Source organism: Syngnathus leptorhynchus, chromosome 11 (genome assembly GCF_054491065.1).
Source record: "Syngnathus leptorhynchus isolate UIUO chromosome 11, UIUO_Slep, whole genome shotgun sequence".
NCBI lineage: Eukaryota > Metazoa > Chordata > Actinopteri > Syngnathiformes > Syngnathidae > Syngnathus > Syngnathus leptorhynchus.
In genome coordinates this window covers 8,963,287-8,988,194 of record NC_141205.1, presented here as the reverse complement: position 1 = coordinate 8,988,194, position 24,908 = coordinate 8,963,287, and the positions used below count along the sequence as shown (strand labels likewise).

At 40.6% G+C, this 24,908-nt stretch overlaps 1 protein-coding gene across 1 annotated transcript; it reads left to right on the top strand.

Moving 5' to 3' along the window:
* The first annotated feature begins 936 nt into the window (after window positions 1-936).
* On the top strand, window positions 937-20,663 carry kcnb1 (potassium voltage-gated channel, Shab-related subfamily, member 1). The gene is made up of 2 exons (XM_085924555.1): window positions 937-1,554; window positions 18,756-20,663. The coding sequence occupies exons 1-2, from the start codon at window positions 979-981 to the stop codon at window positions 20,661-20,663; spliced, it is 2,484 nt and encodes an 827-aa protein (XP_085780681.1). The 5' UTR covers window positions 937-978.
* Window positions 20,664-24,908: the final 4,245 nt, after the last annotated feature.

The window sequence follows — 24,908 nt, the reverse complement described above, 5'->3', positions numbered from 1 at the left end:
TGTGCGCATTTGTTGGAGCCTCAGTCATACGTGTGAAAGTTTGTGTGACAGTGATGGACGATCGTATTTGCAAAGGTGCTAGCACTTTTTACGTGCTCGAAACAAATAAAAACATTTAAAAAAAAAAACGGCATTGAAATGCAAAGCACGCCCGCCTTCCAAAGAATCAGCGCTCGGTGGAGACAAACAAAATCAACGTAAAAAAAAAGAAAGAAAAAAAAGATGTGAGTGCATTTGTAATGAAAAACGGACTGGGGGGGAGTTTCAGCACTGGACAGCTCCACTCTGCGTCCCCACCCACGCCGCGTGACAAAGATCCACGGGCTCACAAACAAAGAGGAAACATCAAGAAAGATGAAGCTGTTTTCGCCTCCAGGGCTGCTATGCACGCAGCACATTTAGCAGATTCATTGCTGTAGATTTTGATATTTCTCCCCACGGGTAGACCTTTGAAGGGGGCATCAAATTGATGTATGATTGGTCAGGAAGTTTTATTTAACCAAGGTGACATTCTGTGTGCGCCTGGGCAATATAACGACTTTCATTATAAGAGCTGCGTCAGTAATTCTATTCTTACAAAGATAATAAGACTCACAGTGCCACTAATTTAACAATGTGTTTATTTTGGTTATGATTTGCAGTGGCGTAGAACGTCATGGGATAATTCGTTTTTTTTTTCAGTGCCATTCTAAAGCTGTGTAGAGGAGAAAAAAAAGAGGAGAAGGACTTACATCAGGTTGGAGCATATTGGTCAATGTGTGGTGATCACATAATTCGGGGTGGAGCAGGCCTGAACAAACTATGCAGCTCTGCTTACCTTGTGTTTTTAATGATAAGCAGAGGGAGGATGGTGTATTTTATGCAGTATTTTGAATGAACCGTTTTGGTTTTCTTTTTAGAGACAATAATGCCAGAAAACAGAAGCAAGAGGACTCCATAGTCGTGGGTGCTTACCCGCTTCCCAGTTGTGAGGTCATCATGGAAAAGTCCTTGGCAGAGTTCCACAAGGCCGGCTCGCAGTCCACGACGTCGCTTCCACCCGAGCCGGTGGACATCGTCCGTAGCAAGTCATGCTTCAGGAGGGTCCGCCTCAATGTGGGCGGCCTCCCGCATGAGGTCCTGTGGCGAACGTTGGACAGGCTCCCGCGGACGCGTCTGGGCAAGCTGCAAGATTGCAGCAGTCACGAGTCTCTGATGGAAGTGTGCGATGACTACAACCTGGACGAGAACGAGTTCTTCTTTGACCGCCACCCGGGCGCCTTCACGTCCATCCTCAACTTCTACCGCACAGGGAAGCTGCACATGATGGAGGAGATGTGCGCCCTGTCCTTCAGTCAGGAACTCGACTACTGGGGCATCGACGAGATCTACCTGGAGTCCTGTTGCCAGGCCAGGTACCACCAGAAGAAGGAGCAGATGAACGAGGAGCTGAAAAGGGAAGCGGATAATATAAAGGACCGAGAGGGGGAAGAATTCGACAACACGTGCTGTGCGGAGAAACGCAAGAAACTTTGGGACCTGCTGGAGAAGCCCAGCTCGTCTGTTGCTGCAAAGGTAATTATCCTGAGTGCGATTAAATACCAACACTGCGATGTCTTACATTTTGTGATACAGTTACAGTACAACCAAAGCAAAGTATTGTTTATCAATGATCTAAGCACTTCCATTGAGTCAACACTTCATGGCTCCTCAAGGTGACGCTTGTGTGGTGGCAAACAGTAAAAGTCACATGTAGAAGAACTCGCAGAGAAAATCTCAAAACGCCATAGACAGACACGAGACATATCATGATTATAACCACTTTTCCCAGACCGAGTAGCAGTACAAGTACATTTGCGTACGCGCCGATACCAAGTACTTTATAATGTCATTATATCTTGCAATTTAATGAAAATGTGTTTTTGTTGAATCAGACACACAATCTTGGATGAAACCTATTTTTCACTCAAATATAACACTTCTCATTCATGCAGAATAATCTTTTTCTACTTGCCAGGAAATGAAAGTGCTGCTCACAGTATGTTGTGCAGTGTTGTGCCTGCATGCAAATAATGCTACTGTAATGTATTTTTTACAGAGTAGTGAGAAAATGTGTCTGTGAATGTTGTTGTATAATCTTTCTCTATATGTAGCTTGCCTTTTGAGTTTTAATATCCATTACTAAACACATAAAAGGGGATTGTGCATGATAGTGCCTCTTTGCATGGTGGTGTTTCAGACAGCGTAGTCAGGTGATGCTTAAAAGTGCTTCTGGATCTTGACCAAGCTTAACTGATCATTTCATTGCAGGAGAATCTTGATATGTCTGAATGGAAATGGGGCGGGAGTGAAGAATGGGTCTTTTTCTGACACACTTTCAAGAATAAACTGATGAGTTGATAAATTGCCCACTTGATGGATGGTTGAGCAAGCACCCCAGAGACAATTCTTTGTAGATAAGTAATCAAATAAATAAACGATAAACAAATAAATAAAAACAAGTAAATACAAAATAAAAATAGAATAAATAAATAAATAAATAAATAAATAAATATGATTGATTGTGTGATTGGTTGTCTTTTGTCACTCTTTCACTGTTATTTGACTAAAATTGTATTATGTTCTAGATGAGCAAACCAGGCTTGTCATCTTTCCTCACTTTGGAAAAATGGCTAACATTGGTAGAACAAATGCAAATTGATCTTAGTGAGAATATTTATGTACATTTAAGAGAGGCTGTAGGTACAATTATAGTGTGAGGTGGTATGTTCCTCACCTAATTAAAGGTTGTTGCTCTTCTAAACCGCAGTCATTGCATTTGTGTCAAAATACAAGACTGTACCGAACAAGAGGCCGCTGTTCAATTCCACTTTCATCATGTTAGGACTGTAACCATGGCAACAAACCCTCAGCAAGTGTACATTGAATCCGGATGAAACAATGAAGGTTGAATTTGACGTTGAAACGTGACTTAAATATATACATAGTACATTACCCTTCCATCACCAAGTAAATAAATCACTCATCATTTGTTATTAGGAATAATTTACATCCATCTTTGTGAAGCCGCTGATCATGTTCATGATTTTTCACAATGATTTAAAAAGGTGGGAAATAAATATCAATAGGTAATGTTAGTTCAGTAAATCTCAGATTTTTTTTTCTTTTGAATCATCTCTTCTACAGTGTTGCACCAGTCGTGAGCTATTTTTAGAACAGGCCTGCAGGCTACTCATGTGGTCCTTGGGGGCACCGTGTTGCTGACCCCTGCTCTAGAAAGAGAAGGAGCACACACGCATAATGGAGAGCACTTCTGCACACCGCTGTACATCACAACCAACAAAATAAACATATTATTATTTTTTAATTGTGTCAATCAGATCCGAGTATTTTTGTCTTGTGAATCAAAATAGAGTCTGTATATCAGAAATAGTCGACTCTTGTCATATGCTTTAGAAGAATGGTGTTTGATTATATTTTTGCTGCTGTTAGGAAAAAAAAACAGGTAATTATACACGGTGATTGCTTTGGCTGCTTGAGTAACCACGTAAAGCCCACATTTTTGGTCAACGCCTCCAAGCATTACGTCAAGGGTCTCACTTGACTGCACGTTATTAGAGGCGTGTGCTAAATATCATGTTAGACAGACTACATAAAAAAAAGTAGAGATTTTCCATGAAACGTCATGTTCACCGTATTAAGTAAAAATTCTTCTGTTTGAAAGTACACATTTCTGTTTTCAAATGTAGGTTCAAATAAATGTATTTGACGAGTGGCCTCCACTCCTCCCAGAATGAATTTGACATATCAAATGTTAAAAATGCTGACTTGCTTTGCTTATTAGAGAAAACGTGGCAACAGGCTCTAGAAATTGTCAGCACTTTTCAAAAAAAAGTGTCAAAATGAACCTTTTGAATCCATCAGCAAAGAGGCTTCTTCATCATGTGAATAAAAGCGATGTAAACAAAACAAAAATCAATGTTTATTGTGTTACAGCCAAGAAAGTAGCGTCGTCTACAAAAAAAGGAGACGATCGCCCGGTAGTCGAAACTCCGCGGTGGCTCGTTCCATTACGACCTCCTGATAGTGGCGGAGGACAATATTCCACGTGCACGTGCATATTGTCCTCATTGAATCCAACTGCTTCGATCAATAATCCACCCAGTGATAAGTAGACGCATTAAGACTCTCATCAATTGAGGTAAAGAACTGCGATGCTGAATCAATTTCCAATTAGCTCACACACGCTTGCACATTATAACACAGAGAATTTGGCCTTTTCAAAGATAATAACGCTCGGATTTGATTGGGTGAACCATAATGGTTTAACAACATGCTTGTTATTGTGCTGTGGAAAAGAGCTGCATTACTCACATAAAGTAATCAAAATCATCATAGCACCACCAAAAGTCCCAACGTTGGTTTCTCAGGAAGGGTCAATGAAGGTAACAGGTCATAAACGCATTGGGATTAGGTGGTGGATACAAGCACTAAACAAAAGGTTGCCTAGCAACAAATGGGAACACCATTGTCTAATATTTTGACCGAGCAAGAAGTGTAGTATAACTAGAAGCAAATCTTTTCAAGATGGGGGGTAAGCTTTGTTCCTTCTCCCTCTTCAGTTCTTATCTTTGCTTCCTCTTGTATACCTCTGTCTACTAAATGTCAGGGAAATGTTACATTAATTATTCTCTAGGAGGCCCAATCTGAAGCTGTGTGTTTACATTCTTTAAAAGGCACACTGTCATCTGTCCCCTGCTCAAATCACATTCGTGCCACCATCAAATAGCATTTTGTGTCTGAGCATGATGAGAACATTCATGGTGGCACTAAGATAAAAATCTTTTTTTAACCACCTGGTTGTTTGTTTCATGAACCAGTTGTATTTTGGACTTCTCTCGATGGCATTCTCTAGTTAATATTGGGCAGTGCAATGACTTGCCATTTCTTTAATCCCTTTTTTTTAAAGAAAAACAACAACAGTGTCATCTAGAGGAGTGAAACAACAACTGGTTTATGAAGCAAATCTGAAGTTTCATTTGCTCGTCACTAAAATATATGCAACAAACTTTACTGTGGGATGTATTATTTTACATCATAGCACATGAGGCTCATAAAAGGCTAGTTTCGTTATTATTTACGAATTGCATACAATTGCTGGAATGGAGACTGCAAGTATGCTTGGTGATTTTCTTTGTTTTTTTTCACTTATAAAAGATTTCATTCTCTTCATTGAAATTGTTCAAACCAAGGGGCAAATTTATGGGATTTTTTTTTTTTTTTTACATGAGTTACTATTCTCATTTTGTTTCTAATATATATAATATATATCCCGGATATGACCCTGCCCAGGTCTGCAACATACATGATTTCCTTTGTAGTCAGTGGAAAGGTGAGATGGCGAATGTGGCTGTCAGTCGGCATTGTGCATCAGATGGGAGGTGACGAATTCCAATTACGCCGCACTCAAGTCACACTTAAGATGACACAGAAATGTGGCGTAGCTATATTCCTGCTCATAAATCAGTCTGCAGCGCAATCCGAGCAGAGAGGGATCCATCAGGGCGCCTGACAACTCGGAAGGCGCAGCCACTCAGATGGATGATGATGTAGTATAAGAGGCCGCATGAACTCAAAATTGCGTCCGGATTCAAGGGCTGGATCATCAATTCGCCAGGTATTTCCTGACAAACAAAAACAGCGGCCAAAGATCGCCATCTGATAAATGTTTGTTCAACATTTTCTTTCAATTTAGAGGGATCTTATTGTCTGGGGGAAGCTGAGATGGCTTCACTTCAACATTAAGTTTTTTATTTTTTTTCTAAATCACAATTTTAGAAGTGTCCTGGCAAGAAGCAATTCTCCTATATACCAGTATGATTCTGGATGTTCTTTTGAGGCCTTATTATCAAATATATTGTTGCTTTAACCTTAATGATTTAAAATTCAGGCTCGTTTATTTGGAAACTGTGCTACCCATACAAGTGCCAGGTACTTGTGACAAATTTGATTGATTTACACGCCATCCTCCTTGAATGAAATATGTATGATTCTAAATCAGGCTTTAATTTTATGGGATAAAATGAATGACGTAAAATAAAGTCGGATTTAGAATCGTACATATTTCATTGAAGGATGGCGCGAACATTGTTGTTCTCCAAACAACGATGTCGTCCTACATTTCAGGGCGCACCTTGTGAATAATTCAAACCTCTTTTTTTTGTGACCATCTAAGATAGAAGTAAGAAAGTGTCCCTGATGTGTCACGGTTGTAGGTATGGGAAATACCCTTTTTTTTTTTTTAAGCTATGGTTCAAAACATGTCCTGCAAGCATCCATTTTTTATCCCAGATGAGATTCAAACCCAGGACCTCTCCACTGTGAGACAGATGTGCTAAACACTAGGCAACTGTGCTGCTTTAAACAAACAAAAATAAATAAGGTTATCTCAAAAGACTATATTAACAGTTCAGCTCAGGTTATAGATTGGCGGACAGGGAACGACCCAACTATTGAGCTGTGGGTTTAACCTTTGACCGATTTTATTGCCACACTAACACACGCCTACATTTATTTACATAGTGCACACACTTGCCGGCACTGCGCTACTGTATGATTACTGGAGGTAAAAAAAAAAGATCAAAAAAAGAATGACTATTTTCCAGTGTATTCAATAATGTGAACAGATTGAGGATTTGCCTATCAAATCATATCATGCAGGAAAATGGCATCCCTCCTTATCTTGCTTCCTGTCATCCAAATGGACGTGACAGCCAAAGTTTCATGAAATAATCTGATCAGTTTGTTTTGTTTTTGACAGAAATGCACTGTAACTGTCCCTTCTTCGCCTCCAGTAAAGCAGATATTTAAAAACATAAAGGTAATGCCCCATAACCTGACAAATAGCTCTCAGTTAATTGGAGTATTATTGTCTTAGCAAAGGCAGAATAGTTAATGTGTGCTCTTATATTGGATCCCATTAGGTTGTGCAAGGTGTGCTTAATGAAGAGTGTGCCTGTGCCTGCGCCTGTATGAGGTGGTATGCACTGCGTGAGTGTCAACAATCCATAACGTTATATAAGAAGAGAATGCGGAGGTTTCATTGAATGAGAGGCTGGCTCGCAAAACTTCATTAAAGGTGATTAGTGTGACTTCAGTTTCGTAGTAAACACTTTGTGGCTGCTGGTTGAAGTTCCTCTTTTAAAACTGTTGATGCAGCGGATGTGTCTGAATGGAGCATTTATGAGTAACGGCTTACTGTAAAGCAGGGCTACTTAGGAATTGACAGCTAGGTCTTGACAATGTCATAAATAAAGACAAATAAAATAACGAAACTCCTCTCAATAAAACAAATATAATAAAATGAAGTGGCTGCAGTACTTGTCCAGATTGGAGATTTTTGTTGTTGTTGTTCATATATATATATATTTATGTGTACATGCACTACCATAGTGTTTGCTTGCATTTAAGTTGGTGGGGTAGTTTTCTCGACATGTCGTTATCATACAGTTCGGAAACTATATGGAGAATAGAGCCGAGGCTCGGGGGAATGTCTGACAGTGTTTCGCCTCCTGATATGTTCACATTCTCATACGTTGTTAATGTGCGTCTGCAGCAGCGAAGTCTTGTGAGTTTTGGTGAGAGTCATTTCATGCATTTTGTAGTGGATCGCTGAGGCTTTTGTCAGCTGAGCTCGCCAGGCTTTGCAGCCTAGCTACGATTCACCACTGCACAATTGCGTTAGAGCACGGGTGGGCGAAGCTTTGTGCATTGGGGCTAAATTGGATTTTTAAAACAGACACATGGGCCAAGTCATTTGTAGTTGAGTTAAAATAATAATTAGATGTCTCGTCCATCCGTCTGTCTGTCTGTCCATCCATCATCCTCACAGTTCATTTAAATTATAATTAATCATTATTTTAAAAAAGTATAAAAGTTTGTACATCCATCATCCTTTGATCTAGTCATCTTCACTTTTACAAAATGTGTTTTTGCCATTCCATATCCATTTTATGAAGTAGTAACAATAAATAACAATTCTATCTTCTTTTTAACTCTGTATAATTAATGTAGCCTAATTATTAAATTATTAAAATAAAATGGCCAATTTTGAGTTTTAGTTTCCTTCCAAATTTGATTTGCTAAAAATGTTTCAGAAACGTTGGTTCTGCAGAGCAGATGTCAACACATCTCCAGAAAACATGCTTAAAATGAAAATAAGTAGCACCTTCGTTGGACTGGAGGTGGCCAAGAATTGTACATTGTCTCCAGACAGCTTGACAGCTCCTCTGCTGATTCAATTTGGAGCGCAGCAGGGAGTCAAAGTCCGGAAGAACGTCAATGTGGCTCAGAAATGGGGAAGCCGGTAGCGGAGCACACGCACACAGATGATAAAAATGCCAAGAAGCATAGAGACAAGACAGAAGCGCATTTGCAGACTGTAAACATGAGAAAGGAAACGTCTGACTCGATCTGATTCAACTTCACGATATGAAGCGGATTCAAGACTTGGGCAAAACGGCATCCAGACTCGTTTGGGTACCAAAATATCTTGCAAGTTGTTATGAATCATTTGTGTCCTTCCTCTTCTTAATATTAAAATGCATTGTGGGATTGCGATTTTGGAGCCGAACAAGTCTTTCACAAGTCACATTGTGAAATAATAATGCGGCTGCTATCAAGGGGGACAAGCGAAAGCCTCACAATGAACATTCTTTTCCTTCAGTATCTTATTTAAATTTGCTGTTTTTAAAATAATTTTACATTCTTTGGAAAGGTAGAGGGAAACTAGCAAAGTAAGAATTTCATTGCTCAGTGACACCATTGTGTTATGACAAATATACGTTGAAATACAGCCAATTAAAATAAGATGATGAAAAATAAAAGTTTTTTTCACAAGAATAACAAATGCACACGACGAATAAAATCATGCAGAATCATTTTTTTTAAGTTAGATTCTTTTCAGTGCATCCCAAATAATGCTTCCTGCCTGAATGTTCTTAAGTCCACAAAACATATGTGATCATTTTCTACCCTTCGTTCGTGTTATTTTCACTCTGCAGAATTAGTGCCAAGACACTAATTCTGTTTATGAAGCTATACAATAGAAAGATAATTATGTAAGCTTAAGGCCCCTTCCAAGCGTGTAGTAATCCTTTTCCTATTATAATAATGCAAATAAGTTGAATTTACTAGCCCAGCTGTACTTGCAGAGACAAAAGCAATATTAAGTCCCTGTGCCGAACACTGCACACTGGTCAGTGAAGTAGCAAATAAGCACTTGAGTCTGTGAACTCATTTGGAAGGGATCTACGGGGACACAGAGCACAGAGACTGCGCTTGAAAGTTGATATTTGTCATCTTCGTCTGAGAACAGCATGTCCAGGTGATACTCGACTGCTCCATTCTTTTATTTATTCATTCATTTATTCATTTCCTGCCATTGACTGACAACCAATTCATCGATTATCACACAATTGCTGTATTGGTATCATCAGTGATGATTGTGAGCTCCTCTATGCTTCTCAGACATATTGTCCACTACTAAAAATCCACAAAATAAATTCACACATAGGAGTGACCTGAAGCCACCCGTTTGCAGAAAGGCCATGTCGCCGTCACTTTGACAAACTGGCTCCTTACACATAAAGTGAACCTCACACTGGCCCACGTGGATGTGTGCTCGGAATAAAAGCTTTTATAAATCACAACTCCCAAGCCTCGCAGGCAGATCCGTCCGTTGAACGACAAGGCCCCATTTCTCTCCACTCGGCAATTTGGGATGGAAAGGTGAATAAATGACTTTGAGGAGAGGGGAGTCTCAAGGCCAGAGGCAGAAATAGAATCCACTAAGGTGAGGGAGAAACATTCATCAAGCCCAGGCCTGATTGTGAGAGTGGGGAGAGCTCTTGAACTGGCGAGCCGGTAAGCCTCTCACCTTGATGGGCACATGACCCGGACTTTACACTGTGCCGCATCATTCAATGCTAGTACAAACGTGTCAAAAGCATGTAAAGGGATCATTCTGGCTATAATTGCGTCTGGCAAGCTAGAAACCACCCACGCTATACAAGTCCATTGTTCCATTATATTTCTTTCACAAGTGTATTACCAAGGTGTTTATCACAAATTGGAATTTAGTGCCTTGAATTACTATTTGCTGTCCGTGACCTCGCTTGCTCAAACCACTCAACTCCAAAATCAACTCAAATTGTAAATCCTCTTTCATCATTGGAATGAATGGAAATGCCGTTAATTGGTTCCAGCCCTCCAAAACATGCCTACAAAAATACCGTATTTTCCGGACTATAAGGCGACCTGACTATAAGCCGCACATTCAATAAATGGCCCATTTTAAAACTTTGTCCTTATTTAAGGCACACCGGACTATAAGGCGCACCATTAATGCATCATGACATCATGAAATCATTTGAAGCATACATGCAGAATACTGAATATAAATATTACAACTTTTTTTTAATATACAGTTGTAGCTCTGCCTTTCGTCTCAAAGAATACTAGTTGCTCTTTTTTCCCCCATTGTATGTTATATAATTCACGCATAAATCTTATGATTTAGTGAGGATGCAATTATTAGCATTAGTCTATGGAACATGATGTTTGGTGCCTTCAAGTGCATAAAGCCGTACAAGCGGGGTTTTCTAAAAAGGCACAAGCTTTGTTGGGTAAATTAAAATTGCTATTTAAAATGCCAAATGCCTGCTTCTCTTTGTCATGAATGATTAGTTGTTAAAATAAGAAAACATAATAAGCTTGACATAATGAGCTTGACTAACCCCTGCAGATTGAAAGCCACGTCTTTTGTTCACACAGATCCGGTAGCACAACAAAGATCATATTTAGAAGAGAAACCCCGCATGCATGCATGTGATTATACAAAATGATTTTTAAATAAGTTAGAGGATCTATCTCCGTGTCCTCAACAGCCCTTGAGCGTGACCAACCCCTGACCTTTGAGCTCAACAAATAGACAGTTGGATTGAGTATGTGGGGCAAGCACTTCTGGAACATTCTCAGTCGGGAGTGAATAAAAAATGCAGCACGCACATCTTGCTTATTCTCTTTTCCAATGCCTTTGTTCCCTCACCATTTCTCTCTTTTATTTGGCTGCTTTTGTAACGTGCTGAAAAGTTCAGTGTCGCCATGGCAACTGTCATCCGTGTGACGCCGACACTTACAGCTGCCTATTCAGGCGTCATTGTTGACTGCTTGTCTATCTGTTTGTGCATGTGCACGAATGTGTGTGTCGAAAGGGTTAGGAGTATTTTTTTTCAGCATTTCCCCTCAGCTGTGTCTATGGAGAATATGCGGCTTTTTTTGTATTAAAAGCACAAAACGTAGTCATCACTTTATTTAAAATTAATTTGGATTATTTGAATAGTACGCCTGATTGCCATGGAGACCACAGTTCACCGACTGTGCTTTATGATTTTGGTGGACCAGCCAGGACACCTTTCATTTTGTGTTAGTCTTTAGCGTCCATGCTAAGGCAAAAAGTCTGATTATGAGAACGTAATCCTACGGTTTGCCCCCCCATATTGTGCTTCTATTTTTAAGACCACCGTGGAGCAGCCCGGGTTTAAATTTAGATGCTGAGTCTGGATTCTCTTCTTCATCTAATATTCATGAATAATTAAGGAGGAGAGGAGATGAGGTGGTATTCATTCAGGAGATGGATGGTGTAAGGATAGATTTCCTCGCTGCATTTACTTGAACGGGGTTGCACAATATTTTTACGTATGCAAGCACTATACAAGTTTGTTGAGAGTTCCCCGCTGAAAATAGCTTTTGGACGATGACTGCAAAGTTGTTTTTTGTGACCTCAAAATGCACCAAAGGGGCTAGGTGAGGGAAAGTGGCAAACAAAATGAGAGCAGATTTTGGCTAAGGCAGATTTTTTTATTCTTTTAAAAGGCGATATGTATTATTAAAACTCGATTTTACTCATTAAATCATTAGCTTATTGTCTGTAGTATTGAATATAGTAAAATATTCCCACCAACATGTATTTGTAAAAATTCAACCAACACACCTGAAGTTTGTTTCCAGCTTGACCATCCGAAATGTTCAGAATTGATGTTGTTTCACTCCAGTCCTGTGAATGGCAGTAAAGTGCATTAAAAACAAGCAAAGAAATCAAGTTTAAGGAGTCAATATATTTAAATGCAAGATTATTACCTTTATGAAGAGAAGCACCAACATTGATTTTTTCCAGTTAAGGGTTCAAATGGGAAATACTGCAGATAACTCACACACTCTTAGCCAAAATTATTAACCTGTGGAGTGAAAACCATCTTAAAGACTTAAAAAAAAAATCCTCATTGGATCGGCATAAAATTGTAAACTGTTCATGCAAGCCTTAAAGCCCTAAAATTTAGGAATTGTTTTGTTTAAGATGTTCTAACAGCTTCAAACTTTGTATTTGCTTGTTTATATTTTGATGCTATATCAAGACGTCCGCAGTTAAAAGAAACAAAAACAAGCAGCAGTAGGCCTGAGGATGATATGTGCCTCGTAGGCCACCGCTTTCAATCTACATCTTTGATACTACTGTACATAATTATGGAGTAAAAGACGTGTTAGACAAAGATAAACTGGCTTCTGCTGCTCAAGTCTCCTCCTCCCGTCTCCATGGAAACGCCATCTCTTTCACAGGCTCAGAGGCAGAGCCCTTCTATATTCTGAATCAGGGGTGTGAATTATTTCGTTATTCAACGATCACATTACGACTTTATCGTTGTTTATCACCGGCGCTATGAACGTGTGGCGCGGCGTACGGGGAAAACATCTGCAGCCGAGGATGCCCGCCAGCACGTCAAATAACAGATGGGGACATTTATGGACTTTGCACGGTGTGAACTGCGACACTTAAAACAATGACAGCCACAGAGCCATGTGGAATATTGATGGAAGTGAGAGGTAAGACAGTTCAAAGATGGAGTGGAGTCAGAAACGGTGAAAATCAGGAGCAGAAGAGAAGCAGGGGAGGAAGCGTCTGCAAGACGGTGTCAGACTTGCAGGCGGGTCCACGTAGCCGCCTCCTATCGAGCTTCAAGAGTGTTGTCATGGCGATATATAACCCAGCCTGGGCTGCCAGAGGGTTTACGTGGCATCTCTTTGGCCTCGGCTCTGAAAGGAGATGAAGGGGGAGAGAGTTGGCGAGGGATTGGGGGAAATGGATCCGCCTGCCTGGTGTTTGGCTCGTAGCCCCAGCGTGTTTTCCGAGCTAGATCAGTTGCTTCCAGTGGGAATGGCGGGAACAGGAGATTCCACATGGAGCACGGTGTTCCTCCTGATGCTTACTAATAAGGAAAAGTCAGAGCGCTGGGACTCACTCGAGGGATGCAGCCGGAATTGTGTCAGTGGCTCACACACACGTAGGAAAAGAAGAAGTTTCTTTTTAGATGAAGTCAGAAGGGTAGCACCACCCTGGTTGATTTGAAATATATTTAGTATTTATGAATTACTGTATGGGGGAAGGAAGGACCCTCCCTGTGTGGAGTTTGAATGTTCTCCCCGAGGCCGCGTGGCTTTCCTCCGGGAACTCCAGTTTCCTCCCACATCCCAAAAACATGCTTGGTAGGCCGATTGAGCACTCCAAATTGCCCTTAGGTGTGAGTGCGTGTGCGGATGGTTGTTCGTCTCTGTGTGCCCTGTGATTGGCTGGTAACCGGTTCTGGGTGTCCGCCGCCTACCGCCCGATGACCGCTGGGATAGGCTCCAGCACGCCCGCGACCCCCGTGGGGACAAAGCGGTACAGAAAATGGATAGATGGATGGATAATTATAGTCGTTACTTTTCATGTAAAGCTTCTCATCAACATTAATATTATATAACATGCCTACGTCCATCCATCCAATCTCTATATACTTTTTGGACTGCAATTTTTTTCAGATTTGCAATTCCCTTTGGTGCTAAAATGAGCTAGCATGAGCGGGCAAAAGCTAGCACGAGCTACCACGATCAGTGGAAACAAAAATATGATGCAGCAACAGCTTGGATCCAAAAGTTGGCATTCACAAAGCGAGATGAAGGCTCAGTTCTTTAGCCAGACACAATACCCCCTGGACTGGTGCTTATGAATTTCAATAATGTTGAGCAGGAACCACGAACCGACCTACATGGCCGCAGAACAAAACATGTTCTACACTGACTATGACTGTTTTCATTGTGATGTATTTTTGTTGACTATGTTAACCTACAAATGGAGGGAGAAATTTCATGTAATAATGTTCCTGGCTGGCAATACAAAGTGAGGCCTTGGATTATTTTTTTTTTAGATGGAAAAGTGCAAGTGCAGGCCACAAAAAAAAATTCTGCAACAATTTCTGAGGCTAATAATTGTAGACACTAAACTATTCTCACAATGTCTCATAACAGGTTAGCAATATTTCTTATTGGGTAAGTGTAAAACACATTTTGAGGAAATCCAACTTATTAGGTGATAATGAAAAAAGGAAGGAGAGAGGCAATAAAAAAGATGTAACACAAGCGCCTTCAATTACTATAGTGTGGGTATAAAATTGAGAGCCAAGATCTCTGTTTAATCCATGACTCATTCAGTAATCAGATTCCCCATCTTTACCGTCTGTTCATGTACTGCACTGGATCTCATGATGTGGCCCGCTAATATTGCTAAATAAGGTAAGCAAACAAATCGAAACTGAAGAGAATGTTCTACCTCAATTCAGAATTATCGAAACAAGAATATTTGAAAGCAACTAGCAGTGCGTTCAATCCCTTCAAACAATGGAATTATTCGTGTCAGAGAGAACACTCCTATCCTCAGTCCTCCCAGAACAGCAGCCTTGAAGAAAAAAGCCTGCTATAAAGCCATTAAAGCCGCCAGCAAATAGCAAACCAGAGGAAGTCTGCAAATATTAGCGGAACATTCTCAGCGAAACGCGCAAAGACTCTCAAATCCGAGTTTGGTTTGCTGGCTGAATGCAAATATTAGCTCTGTTAGATGAAGGAAATCAACCCGATAACACACTATTTGATATTATCTGTGGAAAAAAACACCATTGGTTTTGTATCAGAGGCTAAATCAGAAAGGGGCACCACTGTGAAGTAGCTAGTTTGGCACGTGTCCCACAGTTAATTGAAGACTATAAACGGTCCATAGGTGTAAATCAAAGTGGAAATGTTTGTTTTCTATTTGTGCAGTGACCGGCAACCAGTCCAGGGTGCATCTCTGCACTGACCCCACTATTCACACTGACCCCCGCCCTGTTTAAGAGGGCGTCATGGGCTGTGTCAAATGTTAATTTCAGCATATGTATGCCATATGCCGTGTGGCGCTAAAAATAGGGCAATGGGTTCCAAAAGGCCTGTGGGTTAGACTTAAGTATTAATGTTCTGATTCCTATTGACGTTTAAGGATACATGACCCCAAATACGCGAGTTCACAAACAAATCAACAAAGCACATAACAATGAGACCATGTACACTGAAGAGAAAAAAAAGTATTTCAAAAATGTCCCTGTAAATTAAAAATAAATCAACACAGCAAATAATGAGACCATGTGCATTGAAGATAAAAAAAGTATTTCAAAAAAAGTTACTGTAAATTGAAAAAATAAATGGCTTGTAAATTCGGCACCCTGCAGAGAGGAGTGTTAGTAAGCCTGCTACATTTGAATGATTAAAAGTAAACAAGTGAGCAAGATAACTGCATGTTGCAGTTACGCTACCGTATTTTCCGGACCATAAGGCACAACTAAAAACCTAAGATTTTCTCTAAAGCCGTCACTGCGCCTTATAGTCCGGTGCGCCTCATATATGGACCGAATTCCTAAATTTAAACTGGCCCGAAACATTGTGTCATGAAATCAATCATAAGTGGCCCGCTGAAGACTATGAATCATGAATCAAAAAGACCATGGATCATTATTTTGTGATTATAAAATAATTTGTTGCATCTGAAGTTGAAAAAAAAAAGCTGAAATGGAGAATGTTTTGATTTGGATAAAAAATCTGACATGATGCATTAATGGTGCGCCTTATATAAGGACACAATTTTAAAATGGGCCATTCATTGAAGGTGCACCTTGTAGTCCGGTGCGCCTTATAGTCTGGAAAATACGGTATATTGCCGCAATATACACAAGCTGTCTTGGACGTTTACAGCAATTATCCCTTATTTAGAAACAAATCTCTGAATCGATTTTACAAGGTCTCAAAGTAAGTCAAATAATGCCCTTTGCGTGGAGATCTCATGGAGCAGCCTGGGGTCACCTTGTCACCTTCTTTTACTTAAAAAGGTAATTTTGTGTCTTGTGAGCCACATGAGATGAGACCCTGTGCTGTGATGTTTCAGGTCTCTAATGGGATTTCCTGTCCGTCTGCTCTCTCTGTCTCCTCTGGATATAAATACCTGCTTTTGATTTTTTTTTTTCCCCAAAGCCACCCAAAATACATTATAGTGTCGAATATAATTTAGTACATGAAATACTAATACACAGTTATTTATAGCATCTTTCTTTTTCCAGCATCAGTCCATCAGGGAAACTATAAATAGTCTGTAATTTGGTTGATGTGGTTGCAATTTTATCTGCTGCTCTCTTCAGCTCTGTTTCCTTGACATGCATGTGTTTGGCTTTTTAGTGGGCTGATTTATAGCACAATGCTTTGATGAAATTAGCGGCCAATCACAATAAAGCTGCCAGGAAGGAAGGAGGGAGTGCGGAAGATAACGACAGGCAGGCCGTGTCACCGCAGGGACTCAGGCCAGTGGGAAATGTGGAGGATTTCCGAGTAGGACTTGACTTCATAGCCATCATTTTACACAGCGGCGCCGCCGTGTCCTCATTAGTGACCTTTTTATAGCATCTCAAGCCTATTACCTCAGCCATTTGTTTTAATAGTGAAAGTTACCCACAGATTGAAAATAGGCATTTGTTAGGAGCGTGAGTCTGTGTTTTCTCTGGCTCATTACAAATGTGCTGCATGCAGCATCTTGGTGAATGCAATTAGCACCTGTAAGGTCAATACTCTGGATGGCTAATTTACAGCCAAAAATTAGCACTTGATTTTTGCAAAATGAAAAGGCCAGGAAATAATGTTTTGAGGGTGCTTAATTAGCCACATTTACTTGCACACTCTAATGCAGGGTTTCTAAACCATTTCAGCTCCAAAATGTGGTTCGACATGATGTTGTTACTAATATAGTGATATAAAAAAAACTCTGCACACCCCATGCTTATATCCCAAGGTTTTAGTGATTTTTAAGAAATTAAGCTGAATCATTTCAAAACCTTCAACTTTAAAGTGCTTCTGATTAACCCTAATTAAGGGTCACTTGTTCTAGTAGGCTTTCCTCTGACTTTTTTTTCTTTCTAGCAGAAGCCGAAGTATTTGTGCAAGCACTGATTACTACTTGGAACTATTCCATAATTCCCTTCACCTTGACTAAGGTCTAGTGAAGCATGATGGTGGCAGCATCATTCTCTTGGAACTATTATTCGCCGAACAGGGACCTTGGCCACAATGAAGGATATTACAAACTGTTCCAAATAGGCTGACCAGTCAGAATCAGGAGAAATGTTTGGAAGGGCCCACTAGAACAGATGACCTTTATTTGGGATCATTAGAGACACTTCAAATGGTGGCAGGTGTGTTCCGAGTCCCATTTAACATGAGTTGGTAGATTAATTCTGAACAACCAAATTGTAATTATAAGAGGGTGTGCACACTTGTGCAAACACGTAATTTCAGTTGTTTATTATTTTCCCTCAACTCAACTGAGTTGTGCAGTTTATATTTAGAATGGAAAAAGTTTTGGATGAATTATGGTCCTCAATTGCACCTCAACATTTTATACCTAAAACATTTTCCTCCAAAGGAGGAGAAGGAGGAAGAGAGGAGCACAGAGAGGAGCAAATAAACAGATAGGATCATTATTCCTGTCTGCCACGATGCTATGGCAACAGTTTCCCCCTGCTCTGATTGGTCGTAGATAAGGTTGCCTCTTTAGCCATTTGGCAGCGGCCCCTTTTGCTCGTGGGAGTGGACAAATTATTAGGCTGTCGTCAAAGCCCGAGCTGTCAATCAGCCTCTTCACAACCGCAGCCTTTATTTCCTCCAGACAATTTAGAAGGAAGCCCTGCCTTATGCGCTTGCCATTTGTTTTACCAATGCCTGATCGGTGCGATTTGATCAAAAGAGGACACGGTGGAGGAAATTAATGGTGTTATAGCATTCAAATACATTTATACTGAAATTGTTTGTCCTATTTTAGCTGGAAAACATTATAAATCAAACATTTGAAAGAAGTTAGATTTTTCTACGTGGAAGAGACACAATAAGTGGCAGGGCCATTACACAATGGGACTGGACAGAACATGGTAGAATAGGGCAGAAGTAGTGAGCCACACAGTCCATGAATTCACATTCAATGGTCCACTTAATAGGTAGTCAACTACTATCCCACTGAGCGGTGAATAATCGCAAGTGCTTCCGACGGACAGTTAGAGTCAGTTCAAGGTCAGAAATGTTCGGCAAACATTCGCCGAATATTCGTCAACAGGTTTGTTGATTTTATTTCCCCGTAGAAGAAATTTTGATCTTGTTCAGAATTATGGCAACTGTTTGGCGAACATGGACAACCTTGAAAGAACCGTGATAAAGAAACGCAGCATTCGAAAATACTCAAAATTACTCATAATAGGGTCTGTGCTTGTGTAATACTGTCACTGAAATGTACTGAGAGCAAGAATGGAGGTTTAACTTCCAAACTACTTCAATTTGTCTTTCAGATCCTGGCTATCATCTCCATTCTCTTCATCGTGTTGTCCACCATCGCTTTGTCTCTCAACACTCTACCGGAACTGCAGGAGACAGATGAGTACGGCCACTTCACCGATAACCCCCAACTGGCCCACGTGGAAGCGGTGTGCATTGCATGGTTCACCATGGAGTACCTGCTCCGCTTCCTTTCCTCTCCCAACAAGTGGAAGTTCTTCAAGGGTCCTTTGAACGTCATCGATCTACTGGCCATCCTGCCGTACTACGTCACCATCTTCTTGACGGAATCTAACAAGAGCGTGTTGCAGTTTCAGAACGTCCGGCGTGTAGTTCAGATATTCCGGATCATGCGAATCCTGCGCATTCTCAAGCTTGCCCGTCATTCCACAGGACTTCAGTCTCTGGGATTCACCCTGAGGAGAAGCTACAACGAGCTGGGCCTACTTATACTTTTTCTTGCCATGGGTATCATGATCTTCTCCAGTCTGGTGTTCTTCGCCGAGAAGGATGAGGAGGACACAAAGTTCAAAAGCATTCCAGCTTCTTTCTGGTGGGCAACTATCACCATGACCACCGTAGGCTATGGAGACATCTACCCGAAAACTCTGCTTGGTAAAATAGTCGGGGGTTTATGCTGCATAGCAGGAGTACTGGTAATAGCGCTCCCTATTCCCATTATTGTAAACAACTTCTCAGAATTCTACAAGGAGCAAAAGAGACAGGAAAAAGCACTTAAACGTAGAGAGGCCCTTGAGAGGGCAAAGAGAAATGGTAGCATTGTTTCCATGAACTTGAAGGAGGCTTTTGCCCGTAGTGCAGAACTGATGGATGTGGTGGTGGAAAAGAATGATAGACCTCATGATAACCATCTCTCACCGGGCCGTTGGAAATGGACTCCCAAGAGAGCCGTTTCGGAAACGAGCTCCAATCGTTCTTTCAACGTCCAGGACTCTCCGAACAAGGGGCGAAACAGCAGCCCCCAAAAGTTAAATGTTCAGAAGCTGGAGGAGATGTACACCCAAATGGCCAAGACCCAGTCACAACCAAACCTCAACGCTAAAGGTTCCAGGGTTGGAAAACAAAGGGACGAGATAGAGCTAGGAGCCATACAGGATCATGGTCAATCAGTGCTGGGAACCACAGACGGGGTGAGTGACATGAAAAGTTTGTCCAGTCTTGACAGCTACATCAGTTGTGCGACAGACTTTCAGGAGAATTCACGCTTCCCTCAGAGTACAACAACGGACCTTTGCCACGGTGAAAGCAACCGGTTCTCATATAATCCAGCTGTAGCTCTTCCTCATCATTCTTTGGCAAAACCAGGTCAGCAAAGCACCGCTGCACCTATGTTGACTCCCATCACCGTTCCCAAACCCTCATGCTCAGAAAATGCAAGAAGATTCTTATTCTCTGGCAAAGCCTCCAAAAGTCTTTTCTCCAAAGGAGGCTGTCGGAATGAGACGGAACCCGGACCGTCGCCATACTCAGACAGCTCCACCTTGGCCGACCACTCTCTGTTGAGCCCCGAAGTTTCTGTCTACACCACAGCCAGCAGCAGGACGCCACCAAAGTCCCCGGAGAGCGCCACCCTGGCTCCTGCCGTCTTCACCTTCCACGACTCTTCCATCAGTAAATACATTGACGCCGACACGGATGACGACGAACACCTGCGTGACATCTCCGACGCCAGCCCCACGGATTGCCTGCTAATCGGCTCCAGCCCTAAACGCAGCATCAACATCAACTACCAGAGAGCCACCAACCACTTGGAAGCAGCTCATAAAATGCTTGGACAAAACTGTCTTTTCCCCCGGGAAGGAATTTGCGGGGTTCCTCACGAGAATCATGTTGGTCCAGAAATAGGACGTAGACAAAAGGTGGAAAGGGGCCGCCAAAATACGTTGGACAAAAGCTACTGAGGTCCGAGTGTGTTAAGTATAAACCATAAACCAGAGCAGGAGTGCTTGTGACAGAGAAACCAAACACACAACAAGCCAGGCAGACAATGGAGAGTGACAAAGTTGAAATGTTTTACAAATCACCCGAGCTTGCCATGGGCTCAGGGAGAACACGAGGGCCGAATACTCGGGGAGAAACACTTTCACTGCCCCTCTTTCGATTCATTCCAATCAAGAGGTAGTATTCCACAGAAGCACCCCAATGTAGCCAGCAGGTCTGTCCAGCCATCAGAAAAATCAAACTCGGTTTTGTGCGATTGTTGAGGCTGACGGTTTTCGCTACCTTCTCCGGTAAGAACTTGTTTCGTAGTCTTGGAGATACAGGAAAGGACCTAAAAGCCTATAAACGTCATCATGCCCTCAGTTCCCATACCTGGCCTTAGTCATTTACAATTGTTGAGGGCGTGCATGTCTGCAATTGTGTGTGAATATGAGGACGACTGCTGATGAATGATCCGATGGTAATTCATGTATACACACGTCAAAGATTGTCTAATCTGATTTTTTTTTATATATATAAAGCTAAAATACCTTAGATATTGGCTATTTGAAAGTCTGCTTTGTCATAATCATACGTGACAAGTAATCTCGAGAAAAAGGATCAGCGTCATGGAACAGAGGCTTTCGATATTGAGAGGTTACAGCTCATCATCCACGGTACTTTGTCACGACATCACGAGGAAGATGGATCACACTTATATCTTGCCGATGGTTAATATTAGCTGGGCAGCTCTCTGTGTCATTTATAATGGATGAAAATAGTGGACTGAGAATTTTTTTATGGGCAAATATAAGAACCAAACATAATGTACACCCAGAGGCTACTTTATTAAGGACACAATCCAATTCGATCCAACCGCCGATTTTACGTTGCGGCACGCGTTTAGATGTGTCGCTGTGTCTAATATCGCCAGTGACTGCATACATTCAACCAACCGTATTATCAGTATCAAAAAATTCTAAAATTATTAATTTAGTCATTAACAAAATATTTTCTTATTTTATACAATAACAATTTGAAGCACCTCCCACTTCAATTAATTTAAGATTTTAGTAGCAAATTTTCATTTCATCCAACAGGAAAGCGATCAGAAACTGGTTTGATTGATTGATAAATGAGGTCATATTAAACCGTTGCTGCTTTGGTGCTTACATTTCTGTATTATATAACAAAGTCATACTGTATATAAAGAAACGGCACACCAGTTGAAATTGACCAGTGCTAAAACACCCACGGAAGACGCACACAGCTCAACTTCAATATATGCAGGATCTAAATGCTTGGTTGCCATGGTGACAGGTACCCTTGCTGAGTCTTTTAATTGGGGTGGGAAGGTCTGACTGCATGTAACATATACATACGTGCACTAGAGGCACACGGGAATGGCAGTTATGCATGCTAGTCACACGTTGGCATAGCCACCAATCACCAAACATACTCATGACTCACGGACGCGGCGTCACGAAGATGTCGTGACCTCGCCTATTTGTGACCTATCTTTGTAGCACATTGCGGATATGTGACCTTGTTTTGTTTTGCAACACGCAGCAACATTTAAGGGAATATACATATTCATTATTAGAAGAATATACATGCACTTTAATGTCTAATTCATATGGAGGGGAAAAATGGTCTTTGTTCATCTCAGTTGAGATGCAAAGTACTTGCCTTTGAAAGCCCTTTAAGAAAATTAAATGAGGGTATATGGACGGAACCAAAACCTTGAAAGAAAAGCAGAACAATGAGGAATTTGGATCTCTAGTTACACAATCATACTGTATGTGATGGTCATTCCTGTGTTTTGGAGTTCCAAATCCTGATTTCAAATCTGGTTTTGCATTGTTGTCAGAGAAGCCAGAGAGCGAAAGGAATTGCAATGAGGCTGCGAGTGCGTGTTAGATCGCTGGAGTGTGACGCTTAATAGAAAAGAATTTCCCAAATGAATGTATGCATAACGGGAAGTCTCCATTTCGTGTGTGAAAACATTCAGCCACACCTCAAAGACATCACAAAAATATGCCAAATTTATTTTTAAACAGATGCTGTATAGATACGATATATTCCATTAGAGTTTGCTCAGAAATGGAATGGATGAACAATATTATGTTTTAAGTGGTGAAAAATTAATTCACACCCATGCTCAGTTTTGGAGTTGGATTTTAATGCAATATTATTTACAGCTAAACTCCAAATCAGTCGGACACTGAACACATTTTGGCCTTTAATTATTTGTTCATTTATTTGCTGGAGAGGAAAAACAAAACAAAAAAAGACAAATGTCATTTTTTCATGGAGGTCCTCATTTTTCTCACGATTCAAAGGATAGTCAGTCATAAAATCCTTTGCCACTTTTTGTAATATTTACAGTTGGCTATCATATTTAAAAACAAAAAACAACAATTGCTGTCAAAATCTGGCCAGAGTGCAAACATTCATGGGCTTAACTGTATCTTTTATGTGTTTAAAAAAAAAACACAATCTCAAAAAAGTCTTTATCTTGCATAAGTCATTTAAAATAAGAACTGCTGTCCAGTGATTTCAAAGAAATATCCCGTACGCACATCTAAGCGTAATTAACGTATCTGACTAAGAGTAGCTTTTCTTTTAGTCTTATGAATTATTCTAACAACATTTGATGAGGTGATATTTGTACAAAAGAGAGACAAATGACCATTTCCAATTGACTTCTGTCCCATTGTGCTATCAACAGCTCAGCAGTGCTGAATGGACCTTTAATTGGATTTAGCTTGATGAAGAAAATTGAAGGCCAACGTATGACAAACATGTCATCGCTGTCGAGAAATATAAATCTCATTGACGTATACGTGTCACACATAATTAGGTCAGGAATAATCTGCTGATCGCCATTTATGAGCAACATCATCATCAATAGCAATCAATAAAATGGGGGCGGGTATTTTATTCTGTGACTAAAAGTCAGTACAAGTTGTCACCATGCCGTCATTTGGGATTTCAATGGAAAAAGGCTGTCAGGGAACATTTTGGCTGAAATATTTCAACTATGATGACAATCAATATTTTATGACTAGACAGGAAACAGTGTCGTCGAGGTTTGTTGATAATTACTTAGAAAAATACAATACGCATTATTGATGGGCCATGTTTTCAGACATGATTCTAGTAGTAGGGTACCCAACAAAATCTTAAGCACTATTTCCTGTGTGTTTTCAAATAACTTGTGTCACAATGTAAGGCAGGCAGTAAGGTAAGGTATATAATTATATAATTGTAAGGTATAAGGCAGGTCTTTTTTTTTTTTTTTTTTTTTGGTTTGGACACATTTTTCAAATAACTTGTGTCACAATGTAAGGCAGGCAGTAAGGTAAGGTATATAATTATTATAATTGTAAGGTATAAGGCAGGTCTTTTTTTTTTTTTTGGTTTGGACACATTTTTGTTCTTGAAGATTTATTGAAGGATGCCCAAAATATGTATTTTAATTTCTTTCTATTCATTTAAGTGCATTTATGACGGCAGTATTGTTGGGTGGGGGGGAAAAAAAGATACCTAGACTGTGATGCTGTTATATGATTTTATTTTATTTTTTTAAGTTACTTTGTAAGACACTTTTCTGTATACTGCGCTAATATAACAAAGTTGTCCTCAGTTTATGTCGGATACGGTTGTAAAGTCATGATTAGAGTGTTAGGTAGGAAAAACACATGTAGGCCATAAATGAGCAAATGCTGGTAACTAAACACACCATTCGTAGCCTCGAAACGTTGAATACCGAGGAACCCTCTTGGATAAAGCCCAAATCAGAAAACACAATCAAGTGACTTTTATGGAAAAAAATGAAGAGCACAGATTCTCCAAACGTTCCAAAAGGCGTCCCTTGCTGTATGGTGAATGTTTTGAATAGTTTGATTGTGGCATAGAGGGATTCGGTTTTTTACTGTATTGCCATGAGGAACCTGACCCAGAGAATGGAAGCTAGAGACCCTCTATCAGAGGGTTAGGGTCAATTTTTAGAAGGGGAACGCGCTAAAAGAAAAGCATTATAGGAGTGAGGCCAATAAAAAACTGGAACAAAGTACAAAATATATATTTTTCTACGTTTGAAGCTCTCAGCGGAATTGACCCGACCCCAATCTTGCCTAAGCCATCAGTCTTTGTAAAGTACACCAGGGAAATAGAGAAAAAAAATCTCGGAAAGTTCTTCTCCAATGTTGTTTGTAGGTCCC

Bases quoted from the DNA above. Each gene is read 5' to 3' on its own strand.
- kcnb1 (XM_085924555.1), top strand. From the start codon at position 979: ATGGAAAAGTCCTTGGCAGAGTTCCACAAGGCCGGCTCGCAGTCCACG. The intron at 1,555-18,755 runs GTAATTATCCTG...TTTGTCTTTCAG, and splicing joins GCTCGTCTGTTGCTGCAAAG to ATCCTGGCTATCATCTCCAT.